The following is a 24,684-nucleotide window of genomic DNA, read 5'->3' on the forward strand; positions in this document are numbered from 1 at the left end:
ATTTAGAATAGTCTTGCTTCCACTGCTCACGAAAATCCCGATTCTGATTTCCTTCAATTGTTATCAGAGCCAGGTTCTCTGATATTCCAAATTACATATCTGAATCAAATGGTTTTTACAATCGCAATGGGTTTTTACATTTGTAGTTAACCGTTTTCTACATTTGTGGATGAATTGATGAATGTTTCGGGTTTAAATTGCCTTTTTGTTAAATCTTTCGGTATTACAAAGTGTTGATTGTAAAGGTCTCTACGTTTTTGGGCGAAATTAACTTTGCAATCGAGTTTGTAATTCGAAAAGTTCGAGTTCGTCGAGTTGTTCGTGATGAAGCTTCGGCGCATGGCGATATAATTCTCAACGAAGAAGAAGATCAAGCGTTGATCGGGTTGTACAGCCTCCGGTAAACGATCGTTGGGATTTAACTAAGCGATCGTTTAGATATTTTTTCTAGACGATCATGTAGTATTTTCTAAACAATCGTTTAGCTAATGCTAAGCGATGAGGTAAATCGTTTACCATATCGTGTAGCGTTGGTTGCGCGATCGCGTAAGTGCTGGAGGTAGGCGATTGTAGTGGAAGCATGCGATGCTCATCTTTTTGTAAAAGGCGTGCACTAGACGATCGTATAGTTAACAAGCTTCATCGCTTCATTACTACCTATGTGATCGCACGTATGCGATACGAAGACGCTAGCTAAACGATCGTTTAGGCGATGGTGCTTCGCGGCATCTTAGTCGCTTAGACTATCGTGGAAGGCGGGCATCGTGCGGAGCGCGCTAAGCAATCGTGTACTTCAGGCTTCATCGCTTAGTAAAGGTACACGATCGTGTTGTAATGGCTAAATGATCGTTTGGATTTTTTTAAACAATTGTATAGTAATGCGATCGTTTAACTCTGGAAGCGCTGGTAAGCGATAGAATGAAGGGTTTATTTTATCATGTAGATTATCGCGGGGTGCTTTTTACACGATGGATGGTTGAAGAAGCGATGCTTTTCCGAGCGGTTCAAGAACTGGTTCGCCTGTTTGAACTGGAGACTCCTTGTCTTTGTAATAGTTAGCTTTCTCTTTTGTGTTTTAAGGCAATTTTACCCGGTTCATCAACTTTTATTGCTTATACATGTGATGTATGGTACTTATATGTCAAAGTGTTTGTCATATAGTTCAAAACCCACCTTAGGTTGTGCAATTACTTATGCATCATGTATTATAAATGTTATAATATTGCAAGAAGAAATTACTTGAAAGCATGCGCATGCATAATGAAATATAAGAGTTATATTTTGCATGCATTGATCATTATCATGCATCATCATTTTATTATAAATGTTATAGTCTAAGGGTGAATGGAAGCATGTTTTTCTTGTTTCATTGCAGTTTTGTATAAGTGTTATATAAAAGAAGTAGCAATGAATGGACAATGCATTGAGCATGACACTTAGGCCTTTTATAAGCGTTATGAATGCCTTGCATGTGTTAGCTTCGCATTGTGGTGGTTGTTTCTGTTTATAAGTGTTATAAAGGAAATTAGACCAAAAATCAATAATTTAGAGTTGCATGCGAACTTAGGGTGAACTCAAGTTTTTTTTTAAAAAGGGTTTTAAGATTGGATTGAGATAGACTTAAGTTCAAATGGTTCTAAAGAGTTTAGTAACCTACCTTAATTTTTAAAATCAATTTAATAGGATTAAATTGGTTGGAATAAAACATTAAATTTGTTGTAAACCTATCTATAAGGGACCTTTTGTCTAAGGCGAGTTCTGGCTAGGTTGGGGTTCTTAAGTTGACGGAAATGTAACACCCCTACCTGGGAACCTACCTGGAAAGGTGAATTAGATAGATTTTCAACAAGCATGTGACGTTTTGGTCAAAGACTCTATTAAAGAGTTTAATGGATGATGATCAAAAGTTGTTCAACTATCCAAGGTAAAAGTTACTCTTGGAAAAACCTAAAAGTCACTTAGTTAAAATCCTTAGCCGTTTTTTTTCTAAGTAAGCTAAACCCTAGGTTATAAAATACTTAATGGGAAGAGGAGGCGTATCAGATATGTCTATGATTCCACTCACGTTTCTCCCTGTATGTTCATACATGAGATTCATGCTTGGCCTCGAGATTCCCCAGGATGCATCCGTGTTTGCATGAGTCAATATCAAGGTGGACGGAGAGAGTATTTATAGTAAGTGGGTGAAGGGTGTGTGCCAACACGTCCTATGGTCTCTGTCATTGGTTCACACTGTGAGATCATCTTGTACGCCCTCGTATCGCTTTCGATGCAGTCCCCTTCGGATGGGTTTTGTGCAGTTGGTCAATATCAAGGTAAACTCTAGAAATGGATAGGGTCACTTTAGGTTTTGCCCCAATCAAAATTTTTCCCTTCGGATTGGCCTTTTGGGACGGACCTCTAGGGCTTAAAATGGCGGGTCACACTTATAAGAAAGTGCTAAGTAAGTTAATGATCTCTTGGCCAAATCAATGATGACTAGTCGTTATAGGAGCAAGAGTTGTTCTAGTATTAATGACTGGTTGAGATCTTCTCAATTCAAAGAAGGGATAACTGACCTCCCTTCGGCGGCTCTTATCCTAAACCTTTGAAGCGTCATTGTGAAACTAGATGTCACACGGGGTTCATGTTAGTTTTGCTAAAACCTTATTGGATGTTATTTTGTTTTACAACGAGTATTTGCTTAAAACCTAACGTAGGTCAATGTGTTTTTTCTTTTCAACAACTCTATTTCTGTATAAAGCTTTTAAAAATGATCGATTTATTATAGTGGAAAGAATTGTGTGAAACGAATTTTATGGCAAATAACCTCCATCCCAATACTCTCTAAAAGAGAAGACAAGACAGTAAATATGATTTATTGGCCTTGGAGACATGTCTGGTAGAGAATGATGATTCTGTCTGGATCCTAGATTCAGGTGCTACCAATCATGTCAGTTTCTCTTACTAAGGATTTAGTTCCTGGTAAACGTTGCCACAAGAAGAGATGACTCTTCGAGTCGGTAATGGTGAGGTTGTTTCAGTTGTTGTTATAGGCAGGCTGAAGTTATTTGTTGACAAGAAACGTTATCTGTTACTGGATAATGTTTTTATAGTTCCTCATATTAAGAGAAACTTAATCTCGGTTTCTTTTCTCATTGAACAAGGCTATATCGTCTCATTTTCTAAGAATAAAGTTATTATTTTCAAGAATGGAATGGAGATTGGTTTTGGTTCAATGGAAAATAACTTATATGTACAAAGGCCGTTAGTCATAAAAGCCTTGTTTAACACTGAAATATTCAGTACGGGACCAACAGAGACCAAAGGTTTCTCCAAAGGAAAACACCCATCTTTGGCATCTAAGGTTAGGTCACATCAACCTCAATAGGATTGAAAAGTTGGTGAAAAGTGGACTTCTAAAATAGTTTAGAAGAAAACTCCTTGCCGATATGTAAATCATGCCTCGAAGGCAAGATGACCAAACAACCTTTTACTGGAAAAGGTTACAGAGCCAAGGAAGCCTTGGAGCTTGTACATTCAGACCTTTGTGGTCCGATGAATGTTAGAACTCGAGGTATAACTTGGAGCTTGTACATTCAGACCGGGTATTTCTACCTAATGCAATGTAAGTCTGAAGCCCTTGACAAGTTCAAGGAGTATAAGGCTGAAGTAGAAAACTTGTTAGGTAAGAAGATAAAAACACTAGATCTGATCGTGTGGAGCGTATATGGACCTCCAATTTCAAAACTATATGATAGAATATGGGATTGCGTCCCAACTATTGGCCCCTAGTACACCTCAATAGAATGGTGTATCAGAAAGGAAAAACAGAACCTTGTTGGATATAGTTCGGTCTATGTGTTGGGATTGGTGTCCTAATTCTCCCGGAGTCTCGTTGTTCTGTAAAGATACACGTTGTTCAATGAATAAAATAAATGTTATTTAATTCTAAAATTTACTCATATCCAATAAACAAAGCTCCTTGGTTATCTTATGTGAACTTAAGCATGTATATGTGATATACAAGTGGATCATGCCTTAAGTGATAACCTAAATCGGTCTGTAGTATAAGGATTAAGGTGGGATACCTGATCCTGGTGACACTACGGATACGACCCGCTTTGTAAAGGTTTGCAAGTGTTGTAAACTACTACAGATGGTTGATCCTGACCATTCGTGTAGAGACGTGGAGTAGGGGTGTCCTATACAAAGAGTTTGTATAAGACCTGAACCACGAGATGACTAGACTCTGTATATAACGCCGTTCATACTAGAGACTTGCATCTCACCTAAACGACCATAGGTGACACGACCTTAATCCTGTGCGTTTTTTGAACTCCTGCCTTTGAGGGCGGTCCTTTGATTAGTATGGGTGAGAATGGCCAGATTGCCAACTCAACATGCCTACCTTTTTGGGGACTTGTCTGATCTGGGAGCTGGGAACTTAATCCACAATATGGAATTCACTCCTTTCTCGAAGCAGGGATAAGTAGAGAGATTGCTCCCTTAAGGGCTGATTCTGGGGCTTGAATGTAGTGGCCATAGCTTCTCTTTGGAAGAGAAGACTCGGTCATAGTAGAACTATGACTTATGTTCATGAGAGGGATCAGTGGTACTTAAGGAGACTGATATAACTATAGGGGCATAATGGCTATTGGCCCAGCTATACTTACGAGCTATCTGTGAAGGGTTGTCGCACTGCTCATTAGTTAAGATGGACACATAATATATCTGTAGTGAGGAGAGTTCAACTGTCAGTTTTTAGTGGAGTGCCTAGAAGTTAACGGATGGTGAATCATGTGACTAAAGAATTTAGTCAGTTATTCACGTACCGTTGGAGCTTCGGATCTACAGGTCCATGAGGTCCCCTTGGTAGCTTGGATTCATGTTGAAGGATCAAGTTCTTGGTGTTGATTTGAAATGTACAAATTGACAAGAGGTATCTTGATTATATATGATATAATCGGTATGATGTATAAGATACATCTAGTGGAGGATTGATGTAAATGAGATTTACATTAAGTATCATAGAATAGGAAAGGAACTAGGGTTTATATGTTTCATGAGATGAAATATTAAAACTATAGGTTATAAATATAGTATGATAAGTTGGTTATCATTTATGTTTATAATAATATTAACTATTAGTTAATTAATACTTTTCTTTTAAATAACCAAATGTAGTGAGTGGTTATTGATCATGGTAACCATGAGTTTAAAAGGAAATTAGTTTCCTATTTTGAAAATGGTTTTTTTACAGATGTTTTCCAAAAAAAAAAAAATGATAAGATTTGAGTTTTCTCTCCGGCGAAAAGAAACTCACGAAAGTCATCAAGTAAATACAGATTTAATAAACGACGGCTGGGCTAGGTAAACGATCGTGCAAGTGCTAGCTAAACGATCGTGCAGTGTTTACTAAACCATCGCATAGCTTTGCTAGACGATTATTGGCCCAAGGGAAACAATCGTGTAGAATCGATCCAGCTAAACGATCGCATAGCTTTATCTAAACGATCGGGCATCGACCTATACGAAAGGTCTCCAACTTCTCCCACTGGCCCAGTCGTGTACACGATCTGTCTTTCCTCCCTTTGTCTGCCTCACACCAAGTCCAAACAGAGCCTACCCTCTGAACTCTCACAACGAGAATACCAAGGTCGCCTTGTTGGTGGTGTCAGACTCAACTTGACACTGTCGAGGATTTTCGGAGGCCGTTTGTGGTGCTGCGGAGGAGTTTGCTGTTGAGGAGGAGTTCATGAGTGAGGATATCGTTGAGGACGAGCGCAAAGTGTTCGTGCTATATTCGTGTGGTGTTACAGTCGTGTAGATCGGACGCTCGTGGTTGTTGTGATCAATCAAAGTGCACATCAGAGCGTGGAGACGCTTCTGCCGTTGTTAGTACAGTTTTTCCCTCTATACTTTTATTGTATCATGTTTTAATTTCTCTGTATATTTGCATAATCGCTTGTATTGAAGTCGATTGTAACTGTATTGTTGATTCATGATTGTAATTTGGAATAGTCTTGCTTCCGCTGCTCACGAAAATCCCGAATCTGATTTCCTTCACTATGATGATTTATGCTCATCTTCCAGACTCGTTTTGGGGTTATGCAATGCAGACTGCATGTTATATCTTGAACAACGTTCCCTCGAAAAGTGTTTCTGAAATACCTTTTGAGTTATAGAGAGGCCGTAAAGGTAGTTTATGCGACTTCAGGATTTGGGGCTGTCAGGCACATGTGTTAGCGACTAACCCTAATAAGTTGGAACCGCGTTTGAAGGTTTGCCTCTTTGTAGGCTACCCCAAGGAAACGAGAGGTAGATACTTCTATGATCCGAGTGAGAACAAAGTATTTGTTTCCACAAATGCTATCTTCTTGGAAAAAGACCACATGAGGGATCATAAGCCACGAAGTAAGCTCGTTTTACGTGAAATCTCAAGTGAGACTAAAACTGCTGAGGGTTCAACAAGAGTTGTTGAACAGGCCGACAGATCAACAAGAGTTGTTGAGGTCGGAACGTCTAGTCAACCAGCCCAAGAGTTGAGACTGCCTCGACGTAGTTGGAGGATTATGAACCCACCGGATCGCTACATGGGTTTAACTGAAGCCCAAACATCATTATGAATGATAGGGTTGAGGATCTGCTGTCTTTTAAGAAAGCAATGGAGGATGTTAACAAAGATGGATGGGTTAAGGCCATGAATCAGGAAATGGAGTCTTTGTACTTCAATAATATCTGGGAGCTTGTTGATCCACCTGATGGGGTAAGACCTATTGGGTGTAAGTGGATCTATAAGCGAAAGAGAGGTGTAGATGGAAAAGTGCAAACCTTTAAGGTTAGACTCGTGGCAAAGGGTTATACCCAGGTCGAGGGAGTTGACTATGAGGAAACTTTCTCACCTATTATCATGCTGAAGTCTATCAGGGTTCTCCTGTCCATAGCCACGTTTTATGACTATGAAATATAGTAAATGGATGTCAGGACTGCCTTTCTTAATGGTAATCTTGAAGAGACCATCTATATGACTTAACCAGAGGGGTTCGTAGTTCCATATCAAGAGCAAAGGGTTTGCAAGCTTAATAGGTCCATTTATGGGCTGAAACAAGCATCTAGATCTTGGAACATTAGATTTAACACAGTTGTCAAGTCGTTTGGCTTTGATTAGAACGTTGATGAGCCTTATGTTTACAAGAAGATCATCAACAGCTCAGTAGCTTTCATGGTACTATATGTGGATAATATCCTACTCATTGGAAATGATGTAGGGTATTTGACTGACATTAAAAATTGGCTAGCTGCCCAGTTCCAAACGAAAGATTTGGGTGAGACACAGTATGTTCTCGAGATCCAGATTATTCGAGATCTCAAGAACAAATGGTTAGCCCTGTCTCAGGTATCGTACATTGATCAAATGTTGATTAGGTACAAGATGTAGGATTCCAAGAGGGGTTTGTTACCCTTCAGGCATGGAATCGTTTTGTCTAAGGATCAATGTCCTAAAACACCTCAAGAGGTTGAGGAAATGAGACGGATTCCTTATGCTTCTACTGTAGGAAGCTTGATGTATGCAATGTTGTATACTAGACCCAACATTTCCTATGCAGTAGGGATTATCAGTTGGTATTATTCAAATCCATGATTTGATCACTAGACGGTGATCAAGACGATTCTCAAGTATCTTCGGAGAATGAGAGACTACTATGCTTGTGGATGGAGATAAGAATCTGATCCTTACAGGATAACGGACTCTGACTTTCAGACCGATAGAGATTCTCGCAAATCGACATCGAGTCAGTGTTTACTCTGAATGGAGGGGTTGTATGGAAAAGCTTAAGGATCTCTTATCAAAAAGTTCCATGAGTGCATTCAGATCGTTCCGATCTCACCGTGACTGAAATACACATTATACATTCAAAAGTACAGTTATGAAAAAAAACAGTAATTATCGGCATGCTATGAACAAAATATAACAAGGGAGAGAGTGCCATACCAGTTGAAGACAGTCTTCAAACTTTGGAACTCAATGCAGTGGAAACCTCCACCAATCGTCAACGTAGCAGCACGCACAATCGCAAACTCATGACCACAACGGGGAAAACACCACCAGAAAAGAGCCTTGGGTATTCTCAGAGTGAGAACCCAAAGCGTGGTCTTTAGTGAATTTGGTAGAGGAAGGAGGAATACCATATCATGTAGGCGATAAGCAAATGGGAGGGAAAAAGGCACTATCGTATAGCAAAATGCTTATCGTTTAGGAGAAGCTACACGACCGTATAGGTTTTATTGAACGATCGTTTAGGAAATGGTATACGATCGTTTAGCTAACACGACACACTACGATCGTTTTGGGAAGTTATCTAATCGTTTAGGAACTAGTGTGCGATTGTTTAGGTGCGAGGTGGACGATAGGTGGACGATCGTTTAGGCGGAGAGTGACTATCTTATAGGTTCTTGAAATTCCTAAGCGACTGAATTTCTTTTCACTAGCGCGATCTCTCTTTCTTTTTGGACGAACAATTGAACGAACGATTCAAAAATGAAACAATTTCATTTTTATTTCATCGGTTACAATAACAGACGCATTCCCACTAACCCATGCCCGAACGTGATTTTTGGGTTAATTATCATATAATTAACCAATTAATTAATAATAAATATAATCATATTATATTTTTATCCTATAGTTTGATATCACATATCTACTATAGTATTTTCTCCTCTACTTGATATATATCATATTTATATTTAATTTCCTCCAAAATAATGTATCTCATACATTTAGCCAATTATATCATATATAATTAACCAGTCCAATTATATCATATATAATCGAACTTCCTCTTGTCAATTTGAAATCAAATTAACCCAAACACTGGTTCTCGACTTTATCCAAGCTACCCAGGGGACCTAATGGACCTGTGGCTTGAAGCTCCAATGGTCCGTGAATAGCTGACTAAACTCTTTAGCTATGAGATCCACCATCTGTTAACTGTCAGGCATTCCACCAAAGACCAATAGCTGAACTCTTCTTACCACAGATATATTTCTGTGTCCATCGGATATAACCAATCATGAGTACGATGACCCTTCACAGATGCTCGTAAGTACAACTAGGCGTTTTCAACTTCAGCCTTGAACTCTTTGAACTTTTCAAAAGATTCAGACTTCCGTTGTATAAGATAAACATATCCGTATCTGGAGTAATCATCAGTAAAATTGATAAAATACTCATAGCCACCTCAGGCTCGCACATTCATAGGACCACAAAGGTCAAAATTTACTAACTCAATAGGCTCTATAACCTTTTCCAGTAAAAGGTCGTTTATTTAATCGGTTACAATAATTGACACATTCCTACTAACCCACGTCCAAACATGATTTTTGGGTTAATTATCATTTAATTAACCAATTAATTAATAATAAATATAATCATATTACATTTTTATCCTATAGTTTGATATCACATATCTACTACAGTATTTTCTCCTCTACTTGATATAAATCATATTTATATCTAATTTCCTCTAAAATAATGTAACTCATATATTTAGTCAATTATATCATATATAATTAACCAGTCCAATTATAACATATATAATCGAACTTCCTCTTGTCAATTTGAACATTTTAAATTAACCTAAACACTGGTTATCGACTTTATCCAAGCTACCTAGGGAACCTATGGACCTGTGACTTGAAGCTCCAACAGTTCGTGAATAGTTGACTAAACTCTTTAGCCACGAGATCCACCATCCATTAACTGTCAGACATTCCACTGAACTCTTTTTACCACAGATATATTTTTGTGTCCATCGGATATAACCAATCATGAGTACGATGACCCTTCACATATGCTTGTAAGTATAGCTAGGCCAAATTACCGTTGTACTCCTGTAGTTATATCTCACTCCTTAAGTACCACTGATTTCTCTAATGAACAATACAACATAGTCCAACTATGTGTGAATACCTCTCTGACCAAGAGAAGATGTGTGGCGCCACATCGTTCAAGCCCTGAAATCAGCCCTTAAGGGAGCTATCTATCTTCCTACCCTTACCTCGGGGAAGGAGTGAATTTCATCTTGTGTAGCTGAGTTCCCAGCTCCCAAATAAGACGAGTCCCCAAAATGGTAGATTTGAATCGGCGACCTGGCCACTCGCACCTATACAAATCAAAGAACCGCCCTTAATGGTAGGAGTTCCCAACTCACTTAGGATTGAGGTCATGTTACCTATGGTTATCCTAGTGAAGTAAAGTCTCTGTCATGAATGGTGTTATATAACGAAACGTTAACACTTCATGGTCAGGTCTTATACAAACTCTTTGTATAGGACGCCCCCGCTTGCATGTCCCCAATACGAATGATCAGGATCAGTCTATCTGTGATAAGTCACAACACTTGTGACCATTCCACAAAGCGGGCCGCATCCGTAGCATTACCAAGATAAAGTTTCTCTCCTTTATCCATATACTACAAACCATTTTGGTTATCATTCAAGACATGATCCACTCGTATGTCACCACATACGTGCTTGAGTCACATATAGATAACCAGAGATTTTATGTTTATTGGTCTGTGGTAAAGCAAATAAAACAAGCAATTGAGCAAAAAACAAGATGTAAAGTAAATATCATATATTATACAATACAAGCATTCGTACAAACTGTTTACAAACTACAGGACGTGGGACTTTAGGGTATCAACCCCAACAGAAGCATCAAGGAAGGATGCATCATGGACTCCACTATGGAAGCCGAATACGTAGCGGCTTGTAAAACAGCTAAAGAGGCTGTTTGGTTGAGGAAGTTTCTTTCAGATTTGGAAGTTGTTTCAAATATGGATTTGCCTATCACTTTTTATTGTGATAATAGCGGGGCTATGGCAAATTTGAAGGAACCTCAGAGTCATCGTCAGGGTAAGCACATCGAATGAAAATATCACTTAATCAGGGAGATTGTGCATTGCGGTGATTTGATAGTCACGAAGATCACATCAAAGCACAACGTTGCTGATCCCTTTACAAAAGCCCTCACGGCTAAAGTGTTCGAGGGTCACTTGGAGAGTCTGGGTCTGCAGAACATGCGGCATGTTGTCAAGGGCAAGTGGGAGATGATACTGGGGTATGCCCTAGTTTATTGTATATTGTACATTTTTATATTGTATTGTACATTAGTCTCCTAAGTCATTAGAACAAGTGGGAGATTGTTGGGATTGGTATCCTAATTCTCCCAGAGTCTCGTTGATTTGTAAAGATACACATTGTTTAATGAATAAAATAAATGTTATTTAATTCTGGCATTTACTCATATCCAATAAACAAAACTCCTTCGTTATCTTAAGTAAACTTAAGCATGTATATGTGATATACAAGTCGATCATGTCTTAAGTGATAACCTAAATAGATCAGTAGTATAAGGATTAAGGTAGGATACCTGATCCTGGTGACACTACGGATAGGGCACGCTTTGTAAAGGTTTGCAAGTGTTGTAAACTACTACAGATGGTAGATCCTGACCATTCATATGGAGACGTGCGAGCAGGGGTGTCCTATACAAAAAGTTTGTATAAGACTTGGACCACGAGATGACTAGACTATGTATATAACGTCGTTGATACTAGAGACTTACATCTCACCTAAACGACCTTAGGTGGCACGACCTCAATCCTGAGTGTTTTGGGAACTTCTGCCTTTAAGGGCGGTCCTTTGATTAGTATGGGTGAGAGTGGCCAGATTGCCAACTCAACATGCCTACCTTTTTAGGGACTTGTCTGATCTGGGAGCTGGGAACTCAATCCACAATATGGAATTCACTCCTTTCCCGAAGCAGGGATAAGTAGAGAGATTGCTCCCTTAAGGACTGATTCTGGGGCTTGAACATAGTGGCCACAGCTTCTCTTTGGAAGAGAAGACTCAATCGTAGTAGGACTATGACTTATGTTCATTAGAGGAATCAGTGGTACTTAAGGAGTTAGATGTAACTACAAGGGCATAACGGTTATTGGCCGAGTTGTACTTACGAGTGATCTGTGAAGGGTTGTCGCACTACTGATTGGTTAAGATGGACACATAATATATCTGTGGTAAGGATAGTTCAGCTGTCGGTCTTTAGTGAAGTGCCTGACAGTTAACAGATGATGGATCCCATGACTAAAGAGTTTAGTCAGTTATTCACGTACAGTTGGAACTTCGAGCTAGAGGTCCATAAGGTCCCCTTGGTATCTCAATGGATTCAGTTGAGGATCAGTTTTTGGTGTTAATTTGAAATGTTCATTGACAAGAGGTATTTTTATTATATATGATATAATCAGTATGATGTATGAGATACATCTAGTAGAGGATCGATGTAAATGAGATTTATATTAAGTACCATGGAATAGAAAAAGAACTATGGTTTATATGTTTCATGAAATTAAATATTAAAACTATAGGTTATAAATATGGTATGATAAGTTGGTTATCATTTATATTTATAATAATATTAATTATCAAATAATTAAATCTTTTTCTCTAATAACCAATTAAGTGGGAGGTTATTGGTGGTTCATGATAACCGTGAGATAAAAAGAAAAGTGTTTTCCTATTTTTAGTAAATTTTTACAAAAAGGTTGAAAATTTGTTTTGAGTTTTATCTTGCAAAAAGAAACTTATGGAAGTTGGTCAAGTAAATACAGATTTACTAAGCGACAACTTGAGGGAAGTAAACGGTCGTGTAGTGTTTTGTAGGCAACAAACACTGAGCTAAACAATGAGCTGAACGATCGCTTAGCTTTTGCTAGACGATCGTTTAGCTTTAGCTAAACGATTGGACATCGATCTATGCGATAGGTTTCTGTCTTCTCCTACTTACCCAACGTGTACCCGATTTTTCATTCCTCCTTCGTCTGCCTCATTCCAAGTCCACACAGAGCCCACCCTCTGGATTCTCACACCAAGAATACCAAGGTAACCTTCTTGGTGGTGTCTTACTCAACTCGACACCGTCGAGGTTCTGTGGAGGTTGTTCGTGTTGTCAGGGAGTTCATGACCGAGGCAATCGTTGAGTTCGAGCACGAAGTGTTCGTGTAGTGTTGTGGTTGTGTTGTTCGAGCGTTCGAGGTTGCTGTGTTCGAGCTTTCGTGAGCAAAGAGCGTGGAGATGAGTCAACAAACATTTGTAGCATTCTCTTTGTTTATTTGATTGTTCATGCTGTAATTTATGTATTGATTGCATAACTGTATGTTTTGTTTACGACTGTAATTTGTAATGTTCATTCATGATTGTAATTTGGAATGATCTATTTTCCGCTTCTCATGGAAATCTCGGATTTGATTTCCTTCACTATTATCACAGTAAGTATACTTTGTCTAACATAATATATATATATATATTCATTTGCAGTCACATCCTAACGCGAAGGGTATGAGACACAAACCATTTCCTCATTTTGACGAACTTTCCCTTATTTTTTGGAAGAATAGAGCTACTGGTGAAAACTGTCAGACTCCTATTGACCAGACATCAGAAATGACGAAAAATATGAATGCTTCCATGTTGGAATCAAAGAATAATGAGCAACCAGAGGACCAAGTATTTGATAACATATCGACTGTTGACGACATGGACGAGCTTTTCTCAGATACACCTACCGGTAGGCATGTCAAATCAACCAACACCACCTCGAGAGGAAGCAAGAGAAAGAGGAGTACATTCTAATCCGAGTTTCTGAACATAGTCCAATCAGCGATGGACGTCCAACAAACTCAAATGGAAAAACTTGTATATGGGCAAAAAGAGAAATATGAGTTGTAGGTTGGGATACGAAAGGACGTTGTCCAACAAATCTTTCAGGTTGAAGGTTTGAAGAAAGATGATCGATTGACCCTTATATCATGGTGACTAATATTAGAAAACATTCTGGCCGGAAAATATGTCCCCTATATAAGCTAGTATCTACTTTTTGTGCAACAAGTATAATTGCTTTTGTTAAAAAGATTTTTTTTTCTTTATTAAATTATTCCAAATAGCTGTCTAAACTTCCCAAAATAACTAATAGAAATCAAACTTGTAAAATAATTGCTTTTGTTTTAATTTTTTTTTCTTCATCAAATGATTCCAAATAGTTATCTAAACTTACTAAAACAACTAAAAGAAATCAAACTTGTAAAATAATTGCTTTTGTTTAAAAATAATTTTAGAAAGAAAGATCCAAAACTAAAACCTAAACCATAATTCATGATTATAAAAAATATGTCTACTTAAAAAAAATAAATCAAAATTCTATTCAAACAAACCATTTGTAGAATTATGGTATAAAAAAGTTTCAAAACAAACGAGTAGATCATTTGAACTAATTCTTATAAAACAATCTTGCGCCCCAAATACAGATATATGAATTCAGATAAAACAACTTTGCATCTTAAAATTATCTAGACATCCTATATCAACTCTGTACCTCAAACAATAAAAAAAAAAACGGTAATTGCATTTTGATGGGCCGATAGATTTGGGCCGAACCGGAATTCATCAATTTATGGAGCCGGTACTCCGCCGTGAACTGATCGACATCGACCATGAGTCATATGGTTCGGGCTCTCCGGCAATGGCCGATGTTGCAGAAACATTATTGCGGTTGCGCCGTACGTCATCTTTTTCCCTCATGTCTGCCGTGGGTGCCCAAAAGAACCGACTCTCGTAGACTATCTTTAGCTACAGTTCATTCTGCTCGTCGCGAAGTCCAAGAATCAAAAGGACTCAGATTGCCCAAAGCTCCAGCACCGGCCAAATCTCAAGAAGATGAGAGCGTTAATGATGATTCCGATGTTAGAAAAAGCCGCAACCAGCTTAAACGGGAAGCTCGACGAGCCGTCCAATGGGGCATGGATCTCGCGGCCTTCTCCATTCCTCAAATTAAACGCATCCTTAGGTATTTATATCCTCAAATTAAATATTATCCGAGGACTTCTAATTCTTGTATAATGTTCATCACTGTTACTCTTCGGGGAAGGGTTAAGGAGTTTGGGTTTTCAAATTTACTGACACTAATGTGAGATTTCTATTACTTGTTTGGGGTGATAGCGTGACGTCCCTCGAGAAAGATATCTTCGACGCAATAATGCTTGTGAAGGTGCTCTTTAATTTTGTTGTTTGTCGTATCATTTTGCAATTTGGTAATGCGTGATTTTTTTTTTTATGTAGCTAAGGTGTTTGATTTTTTGCCGCAGAGGCTTGGGAGTGATGTCAGAGAAGGAAAACGAAGGCAGTTCAATTACATTGGTAAGCTGATATCTGATATTTAATTCCGTTATGGTCCTTGAATATATATGAGCACGAGATCCTGTAAAATTTGAGGCATGAGATCTTAAAAATACTCTTTCTACATCTAAAATGGAGGATTTCAATCTGTCAAATGGTGAATAGAATGGCTTAAATGGTCTGGGTGTTGAATTGATAACAAGATAACTCTGGTTAGAGTATCGTGATCAGTTTTCTTTACAGCTTGTCATCTATCCCACTAAGCTGCATTCCGGTGTCTACTCAACCAGTTGATGATACTAATTCTAGGAATCTATAGGCTCAATCAGTTGATTACTTTTATTAAGCTCACTTAATGAAATAGTGGTGATAAAATTAGCTAATGTAAAGGCCTCATCAGCAGATGATCTTTTGTTGGCTAATCACAGAGGAACAAGGGAAAACACTCAAATGCAACAATTTGAATTTTGAATTGAGCTTTCCATTGAATTTTCACCGGTTCCAGATTACACCTTAGGTCTCTAAATATATATTTGTTATAATTCGTACACATAACCTTGATCTTAAAAATCCAACCAAAACAGAAAATCATCTGTTTTGCTATGGAAGTGGAACTTTATTTTTCTTTTTCAAAACATTCGTATTGTGTGGCTCTGATAAGTTGACTTAATTTGTATAGGAAAACTGCTGAGGGATGCTCAACCTGACACTGAACTAATGGACATTTTAATACAGGCCACAAAAGTGGGTGACCATAAGATACTACAGAAATTGTGTGCTTCAGTAGATGATCAAGTTTCAAAATCTGTATATGAGGAGGAGGAAGAAGAGGTATTTTATGATATGGTTTCTTTTACATGTTACCCCTCTATTCGTTGTAATAGACAAATTATTCTAATTTTTGTTGAAGTTTATTTGGCTTGTTGACAAATTGGGAAAATTATAGAGGTTTTTGTACGGATGATCTCTTCAGTAGTGCCTTCATGATTGATGACCCACCCCTCACAAAACTATGAAATCTAACCTTTTGCTTATGTCAGATTCCACTATTGCATTTTTACAACTTATCGCGTTAGGGATGATATCTGTAAGCCTAATGCGATTGCGATAATCATACATCACACTTTGTTAGAATCACAATTTTTTAGGATTTTCCATGTGAGATATTCATGTAACTTATTGTGTTAGGGATATTCATGTGTCTTCCGATGATCAGGCCAACCCTAACGTGATCTCATTTTTATTGTTACTATTTATGTGGGGAAAACTAAATCCTGATCACGTTAGGGTTATCATAAATATGGCCATCCCTAATGCGATAAGTTGTGGAAAAGCGATAGTGGGATCTGACATAATGAAAAAGTTAGATATCATAATCTGTGAGGAGTGGGTTATCAATTATAAAGGCTCTTCTCAACGAGTCACCCATACAAATTTCTCAAAATTATACTACAACATGGAACAAATAAAATGAAATTTCTTACTTAGAAAATGAGAGCCAGCTAGTATAACAACTGTTGCTTTTTTAGGATTTAACTTTGATTGATATAGGGGAACAGCAACTTGTCAAAACTTTCAAAACCTATGTTTCTGAACTCAATTGAAGGGGTTCATAAATGTCATTTTATACCATGTTGTTCATTTTAATTTTATAACTTAATTTTGTTTTTCTTTTCCCTCCGTATCTTAACTAGGGTCCGCATGTGGAGATTGCTACAAGATGGCTTGACGGGTTAATCAGTAAGGACAATAACATTACAAATGAAATTTATTCGCTACAAACTGTCGAATTCGACCGTCAGGTACTTGACTTACTGTATCCTATTTTTTTTCATTGCAATGGTGTGCTACCCTTGCCCATTTTTCTTATATCACCCTCCTGCCTCTTTAAGAAGTTGTCAACTCATTTGGTTCATGCCACTTAAATTTGCTACATCTTTATGACATTTTTATTTAAGATTATTATTATTTGTTTATAAGAAACATTGATGAGATGTGACAGAAAGAGGTGAAACCCCCTTCCAACTATTCAAAGAAATTGCCCCCAAAAAATAAATAAATAAATAATACCTCCATTGGCCTATAAGTGTACATAAGCTAGAGCTATGAAACTATGACAAAAATTCACACCAAGTGAGTGCCAGAAAATGATCGTGTTTTAAAAAAAAAAAAAAAAAAAAACGAAAGAAGAGGGGGGGAAAAAGGTCATATAAGATTGTTGCAATGAAAAGAGCGCCTCTCTAGGATTCTAGCTGAAAATGTTGTAATTAGGCTTGGTTTGTCTACTATCAATTAGCCAAGAAAAATAGGACAAGGATTTTATGAATGATTGCAGCTTTATAGCTAGATTAGATGTTCTATTCCAATGCAATTCTGAACTTACATGACGATCATCAATAGGAGCTGCGGAGACTTGTTCGAAAAGTACGTATGATTGAAAAACAGAAAGCTGCAATTGAAGAGAATGGGGATGAAGTCAATATGACGATAACAAATGCCAGAAAGCCCCTTGCTCATTTCCTTTGTAGAATTGCAAAACAGTTGCCCTCCTATGAGCTCTAGTACGAATTTATTTGTGCACTATATTGATTTCACATTCTTTCCTATACACACTTTTTTTTTTTTTTTTAATACACACTAGCAGACTGTTTATTCTCACTTTCAACACCTACTTTTTCCTTTTCTTTCACACCTTTAAAGTCTGCTTGACCAAGTAGTTGTGTGCTAACCAGGGTCTTAGAGATTGTTTATCAGTTTCTGGGTATAACATGCTTTTCAAGGTGTTTCTGGGTGTAATATGCTTTTCAAGGCCTTTTAATAGTGGGGGAGTTAATTATAGACCCGAGATCTGAAAGGGAGAGGTAAAAAAGATGGACATTGGGGGAGAGTTTTGGCCTATTGATGATGCAATTTGACGCATAATTGAAATTGTTAGGAAGCCAACAAATGCTAGCTTACATTTAGGGAAAGTCATGATATTGTTTAAAATTCTTGTCTTGGCTTTTTCTGCATCAGCTTATGCCAGTTGAAGGTTGCATAAACCAACAAAACTTTTGCTTTAAAATTGCAATTTCTTCTTTATGATGGAAGATTAGTATCGAATGACACCATTTCTCTTGGTGGTATTTGCACGCTGATTGAACAATGATTGGAGGTGACGCAGGCACCCACATTAATCCCTTAAACTAAGAGTCAATACCTCTTTTTGAATTTTTCATGTCATTAACTTCAATATTTTCGGCCAATTCTTAACTATATTTGCTGAAATTTAACCCTTTGACATTGACAGGACGATCGCGAACCTGCTGTTAACTCAAACCGGACAAAAGGGTATGCGAAATTTGAATAGAATTACTCTTGGACATCGTGTGAATGGTGGGAAGAAAACAACACCCACCTAAATGATGGTCCAGTCCACCGAAGAAGACAACTTCCTGATAAAGAGGGATTTGTGCTTGGGTTGTCCTGTAAGTTAATTTGTTCGTTTTTGTGATATTAATTTATTAGATGATGAATTGAATGAAAATATGATTGAAATATAAAAAAAATACCCTTGAATTTTGTTCCTTGTTTAAAAAATATTTACGTTCTTCAAAAAGTTGCAATATTACCCTTGAAACCAGTTATAAACGTTTCAAAATTATCATTGAACTAAACAAAGAATCAACGTTGTGTGAAATGATCCGGTGATGACTAGGACACTTGTCTGAATTAAAGAACAACGGTCAGACAAGTCGATTTTTTGTCTAAAATTCTAAAAGTTTTACTCCAAGAGTTGTTTTGAAACATTTATATGAGGTCAAACATCATATCTTTTGAGTTATGACATCCTTTTAATTTCTCTTATCAAATGAAAATTTTGACACTTAGAATTTTGTTGGTTGCTATCTCACCAATGTGAAGGCAAGTGTCTTTGGCTACAAAATACAGCCATGTATTTGCAAGTTGAAACAATTTACAAAGGGAAAAAATGTTGCAAATGAGATTAAGGATTTTTTTGGTCGACAGGTTGATATATAAAAATATCCCCACAAATATCAAAAGCGTATTCGGATTATATCTCTTTCCCTTTAATTGAATTCGCCCAGCTGTTTAATGCCTTATTATGATAATGATATTGTTATAGGTGCTTTGACAAGTATATATATTAGTTAATTATCTTAGTGGTCCTTGTTATTGAAAATTAAAGGGTCTTCTGAATTTGGTCATCACCTTTCTTTTCAAGAGATAATGTTCAATTTTTTTTCTTTAAAGAATTTTCTTTGTTTCTAATGGAATATGTCGAAAACATTACTTTAAGAACACATAAGAGAACAGTAAGTTTAAGCGCAGTCAAAAGAGATTTTTAACACTTTTTCGAAGTTTCGTAGCATATACCCCAAAAAATTAAATAAATCACGTTTTAAAGGTATCTAAGAAAATACTTTGTCCACATGCGAGATTAATATTCGTAATAGCACGAGTGATGCAGAAGATGAATTGTTGCTATGTATTTGCCAACATTTTTCAAATTCAAATTTTACTTTTTTGTTTGTTCATCAAATCAAAATTTTATTTTAATTTTAAGAGGTCATTAATGATAAACTTTTTTTCTAATATACGGTTAATGAACCACGTAAAATTTATATATAAATTTTTTTATGTGATTCTTTGCTTGTTGATTGTTCTTGTCATTACAGTTAACGATACTTTAACCTTATAATTGAAGAATATTGGTTAAAATTTTTATTAGTTCTTAAATTTTCATGAAAGTTAAGTAATTGAATTTTCACATTAATTCAAGTTTGAGGTGAAATGATGTAAAAATTCAATGGAAAAGATATGAATAAAATTAAAAAATAAATATATTTTTTTCCGAATTTTGGTTTATTGGAAATGAAAGATTTAAATGGTAGAAGAAACAAAAATTCATATCAATTCAATTTTTAGGCGAATGATATATAAATTCAATGAAAAAAGTTTGAATGAAGTTAAAAATAAATATATGTTATTTTTTTCAATTTTGATATCTTGAAAAGGAAAAGCTTTGAATGGTAAAAGAAACAAAACTCACGGGAATTCAAATTTGAGATTTCAACTCAAGTTGAGGATATGTACTAAAGTCTTACAAACTGTAATTCTAAGTGTTAAAAATTAATTAGGATTTATTCTAATTATTATTTCGCTGGTATCTTTTTCTTATTTAGTTTTTTTCTTTTCAATATATATATATATATATTATATATATATATATATATATATATATATATATATATATATATATATTTATTTCTTTTGTTGAGTTTATTGGTGTCTATTTATTCTTTATTCATATCTATTTTGATTATGTTGATTATTCAATAATATATAAATAATTTAACATGGTATCAGAGCTCTAAATCTTAGAGTTTATACTTTTTAATTGTCGCTTCTATCCGATCTCTGCCTCCATTGATAATTTTTCCTTTTCAATATTTTTTTCCTTTGTTTTGTTGGGTATATTGGAATCTATTTATTCTTTATTTCTATGTATACAAAAATAATATTAAGGATGTGTTTGGGGGCAATGACTATCCTAAGATTATAATAACCACCTCTTGCTACAATAAATATTATTTTTGTATTTCTCAATTAGCTACAATAAATACTATTTCAAAATCTCCATTTGCTATAATATTTACTATGTGTTATAGTTTTTACTATTTTATATTCATCATTTTTTATTCTTTGTTACATTATTTACTATTTCATATACAAACTAAAATAATTTACACCTCATATATATACTATTATAATCGAAACTAAAATATTCTACACTTTAAATATAAATTATTATAATCAACTTCTCATCCGAAACATAATGTGAAGCCTTAAAATTTGGTAGTTGCGGGCCGCAACATGTGATAAATGGCTGCGCCCTTTTGTGTAGGGAAATTGGTGGGGCAGAATAGTTATTGAAATGAAAAGGAGTTGGTGGGGGACATTGAAAAAGTATGAGGATAAGGTCAAAAATCCAACTTCATATTTCCATTTCTCACATTCTCTATTTCCTTTAACCTTCGCCTTTGCCGCCTCTGATTCAGCTTCTACGATACATCTACTGCCTACGCACTCACAACAACACACTCAACTAAAGGCCTCTCCCCAAGACAGCCAGAAAAAAAGCAAAAGCAAAAAAAGGCAAAAGTTGATGGATGTATGACTGATTATTAGCCCAACCCTAATGGTATCCAATTCGTGTTTATAGCTTTGAGTCCGCTATTTAGATCACGATTTGTCATTTTCGAAACTAAAAAATCTACTGTGAGTGAAAGGAATTCAAATTCTCTTTAATTCTTAAATCACTCTTATATTGTGGTTCATGGCCACGTGTTTCATTTCCTCTTTTTAGATCTATGTTTGAAATACGTTAAAAGTTGAAACTTATTCCCTTTCCAACTATTTAGTACTATTTTGAGTTTAAAAGATGTTAATTGAGAATGTGTATTGAGAAACCTAGCATGGGCAGCTGTAGAACCCCCTCGTGTTAGTTGGGAAGGAATCGTGAGGTCTATTGCGGAAGTGGGATTGTTTTCAATTCTCAATTTTCATTTAACTGAATACAAAATTATAAAGAAAAATTATGTAAATTACAGAAATTTTATAGCATGCATTTGAAGGAGAATTTTAGGGTTAGAAATTATTTACCCTTAAAGAACCAAGATCTTCACGATAATCCTCCTCGATCGGTCACAAACAAACACGATCATAGTCCCTTCTCTTTGAATCTCGAACTCCAAAAATGTAGTAACCTAATTTGGCCACCACCACAAGTGAACCTCTTGTACTCTCCTTAGGGGTTGAGAATTAGTAGAGTGTGTGGGCTCTGTTATGATTTTGGGAGAGGGAAAGAATTTTGAGAGGAAGGAATTTTGTTTTTGGGAGAGTTCTTTTGGGAATTCGCATCGACTATTCTTCAATTCTGTGAAGAAGAAGAAACCAATAACGTAAAAATAAAAACTCTCAAGAGAAATTAGTGGGAGGGAGTTACAACTCCCTCCTTAATTAAATTAAAAAATGTATATAATCAATTTATCATATAATATATATTAAACTATATGTTATATCGAATATAACACACAATTTATAGTTTTTATATTGTATTAAATACAATATAATCTATAGTTTAAATTCTCTCAATCAATCATGGTATTTAATATAAATCACATTTATACTAAATTTAATTATATAAATCTAATCCATATAATTAGTATTTGAATCATATTCAAATGTTTAATTCCTCTCAAAATAAACTTTATACTATAATGTTTCAAATACATTATATTAATTATATCATATATAATTAATTTCCTTAATAAATTTGAACAAATGATACATAAGATAATCTTGAATGTTAGTTTATTGGTTTTGTGAGCTAATGCTACTAAATGTCTAATAAAATATCTCATATTTTATTAAATAAATAAATCATTTGTACATTCAATTATAAACTACAATACCCACGAGATTTAGGGCATTAACCTCAACAATCTCTCACTTGTCCTAAAGCTAATGGGGTGTACATCATAAAAGTCACACTAATATAAAAGTACACAACAATAAACTAGGACATAATACGTGCCCAATACAAAATTTTCCACTTGCCCTAGACTAAATGTGGCCTATCTCGTAGACCCATATTTTGCGTAGGTGACCCTCAAACACCTTAGACGTGAGAGCCTTTGTAAATGGATCAGCAACATTGTGATCCGAAGCTATCTGCGTGACAATCATGTCCCCTTGATACATAATCTCCCGAATGAGATGATACTTTCGCTCTATGTGCTTCCCACGCTTATGACTCCTAGGGTCTCGGAAATTAGCTATAACACCACTATTATCACAATAAAGGGTGATGGGCTTAGACATGTTTGGAATTACTTCCAAATCAGTAAGGAACTTCTTGAGCCACACAGTTTTCTTAGCAACTTCACAAGTCGTCAAGCACTCAGCCCCCATAGTGGAGTCAACAATGCACCCTTGCTTGGTGCTCCTTCAGACTACTACCCTTCTGTTAAGAGTGAACACTGATCCTTATGTGAATTTCCTAGAATCCTTATCAGTCTGAAAATCAGAGTCCATGTATCATGTATGGATCAAATCCTTAAAACCATACACGAGCATGTAATCCCTCGTTCTCCATAGATACTTGAGGATGTTCTTAACGATAGTCCAGCGATCAAATCTTGGATTAGAATGATATCTACTGGCTATCTCCACTGCATAGCAGATGCCAGGTCTAGTACATAACATCGCATACATCAGGCTATCAACAATCGATGCATAGGGGATCGGTCTCATTTCCTCAACCTCTTGAGGTGTTCTAGGACACTGTTCCTTAGACAATATAACTTCATGTCTGAAAGGGAATAAACCTCTATTGGAGTTCTGCATCGAGAATTTGACAAACATCTTATCAATGTACGATGCCTGAGACAGGGCTAGAGTTTTGTTCTTTCAACCTCTAAAGATCTGAATATCCAAAACAAACTGCATCTCTCCCAAATCTTTCATTTGGGATTGGGTACTAGTCAATTCTTAATTTTAGTCAACATACCTACATCATTCTCAATGAGTAGGATATCGTTTACATACATCACAAGAAAAACTACTGAACTGTTGATGATTTTCTTATAAACACAAGGCTCATTAACATTCTGATCAAAGCCGTAAGTTTGATTGCAATATCAAATCTTATATTCCAAAATCGAAAGATTACTTCAATCTATAAATGGACCGATTAAGCTTGCAAATATTTTGCTCTTGATCTTGGGTTATGAATCCTCCAGGTTACTCTATATAAATAGTCTCCTCAAGATTGCCATTCAAAAGTAGTCTTGACGTCCATTTGCCAAATCTCATAGTCATAATGGCAATGGACAGAAGTATTCGGATAGACTTCAACATGGCAACAGGTGAGAAAGTCTCATCATAGTCGAATCCCTCAACTTAGGTATAACCCTTTGCTACAAGTCTAGCCTTTAAGGTTTGCCCTTTCTATCAGCACCACGTTTTCACTTCTAGATCTACTTACAACCTATAGGTTTTACCTCATCAGGTTGACCTACAAGATCCCAAACCGAATTGAAGTACATAGACTCTATTTCGAGATCCATAGCTTTGATCCATTCATCTTTATCAACATACTCCATTGCCTTCTTGTAAGACAACGGATCCTCAACATCTTCGTCAGTTGCAATAGCTAGGGTTTACGCTAAACCCATATAATGAACAGTCAAGTTCGCAACTTTGCCACGAGGCTCCCTCAACACTTAAGGTAGATGTTACCTACTAGATGAACCAACTGTAACAACTCTTGTTGAGGTGTTGGGCTTTTCAATAACTCTTGTTGAAGGTGTAGTAGTTTCACTGGAAAACTCATTCAATACAATTTTACTGTGGGGCTTATGCTTCCTTATGTGGTTCTTTTCTAAAAAAGGTAGCGTT

At 36.2% G+C, this 24,684-nt stretch overlaps 1 protein-coding gene across 3 annotated transcripts; it reads left to right on the forward strand.

The window, feature by feature from the left end:
* The first annotated feature begins 14,306 nt into the window (after window positions 1-14,306).
* On the forward strand, window positions 14,307-18,745 carry LOC120085197 (kinesin-like protein). 3 transcript variants are annotated; one of them, XM_039041086.2, is made up of 7 exons: window positions 14,307-14,890; window positions 15,043-15,091; window positions 15,189-15,240; window positions 15,899-16,050; window positions 16,914-17,021; window positions 17,620-17,780; window positions 18,509-18,745. In XM_039041086.2, coding segments are annotated over exons 1-7 (876 nt in total). In that variant the 5' UTR covers window positions 14,307-14,537; the 3' UTR covers window positions 18,510-18,745. The 3 variants fall into 3 exon arrangements, with proteins under 3 accessions (XP_038897014.1, XP_038897015.1, XP_090174465.1); XM_039041087.2 differs by lacking the exon at window positions 17,620-17,780; XM_090318339.1 differs by lacking the exon at window positions 18,509-18,745 and having other exon boundaries at window positions 17,620-17,877.
* Window positions 18,746-24,684: the final 5,939 nt, after the last annotated feature.

Source organism: Benincasa hispida, chromosome 9 (assembly GCF_027475165.1).
Source record: "Benincasa hispida cultivar pf3 chromosome 9, pf3_genome.v1.1, whole genome shotgun sequence".
In the NCBI taxonomy this organism is placed as follows: Eukaryota; Viridiplantae; Streptophyta; class Magnoliopsida; order Cucurbitales; family Cucurbitaceae; genus Benincasa; species Benincasa hispida.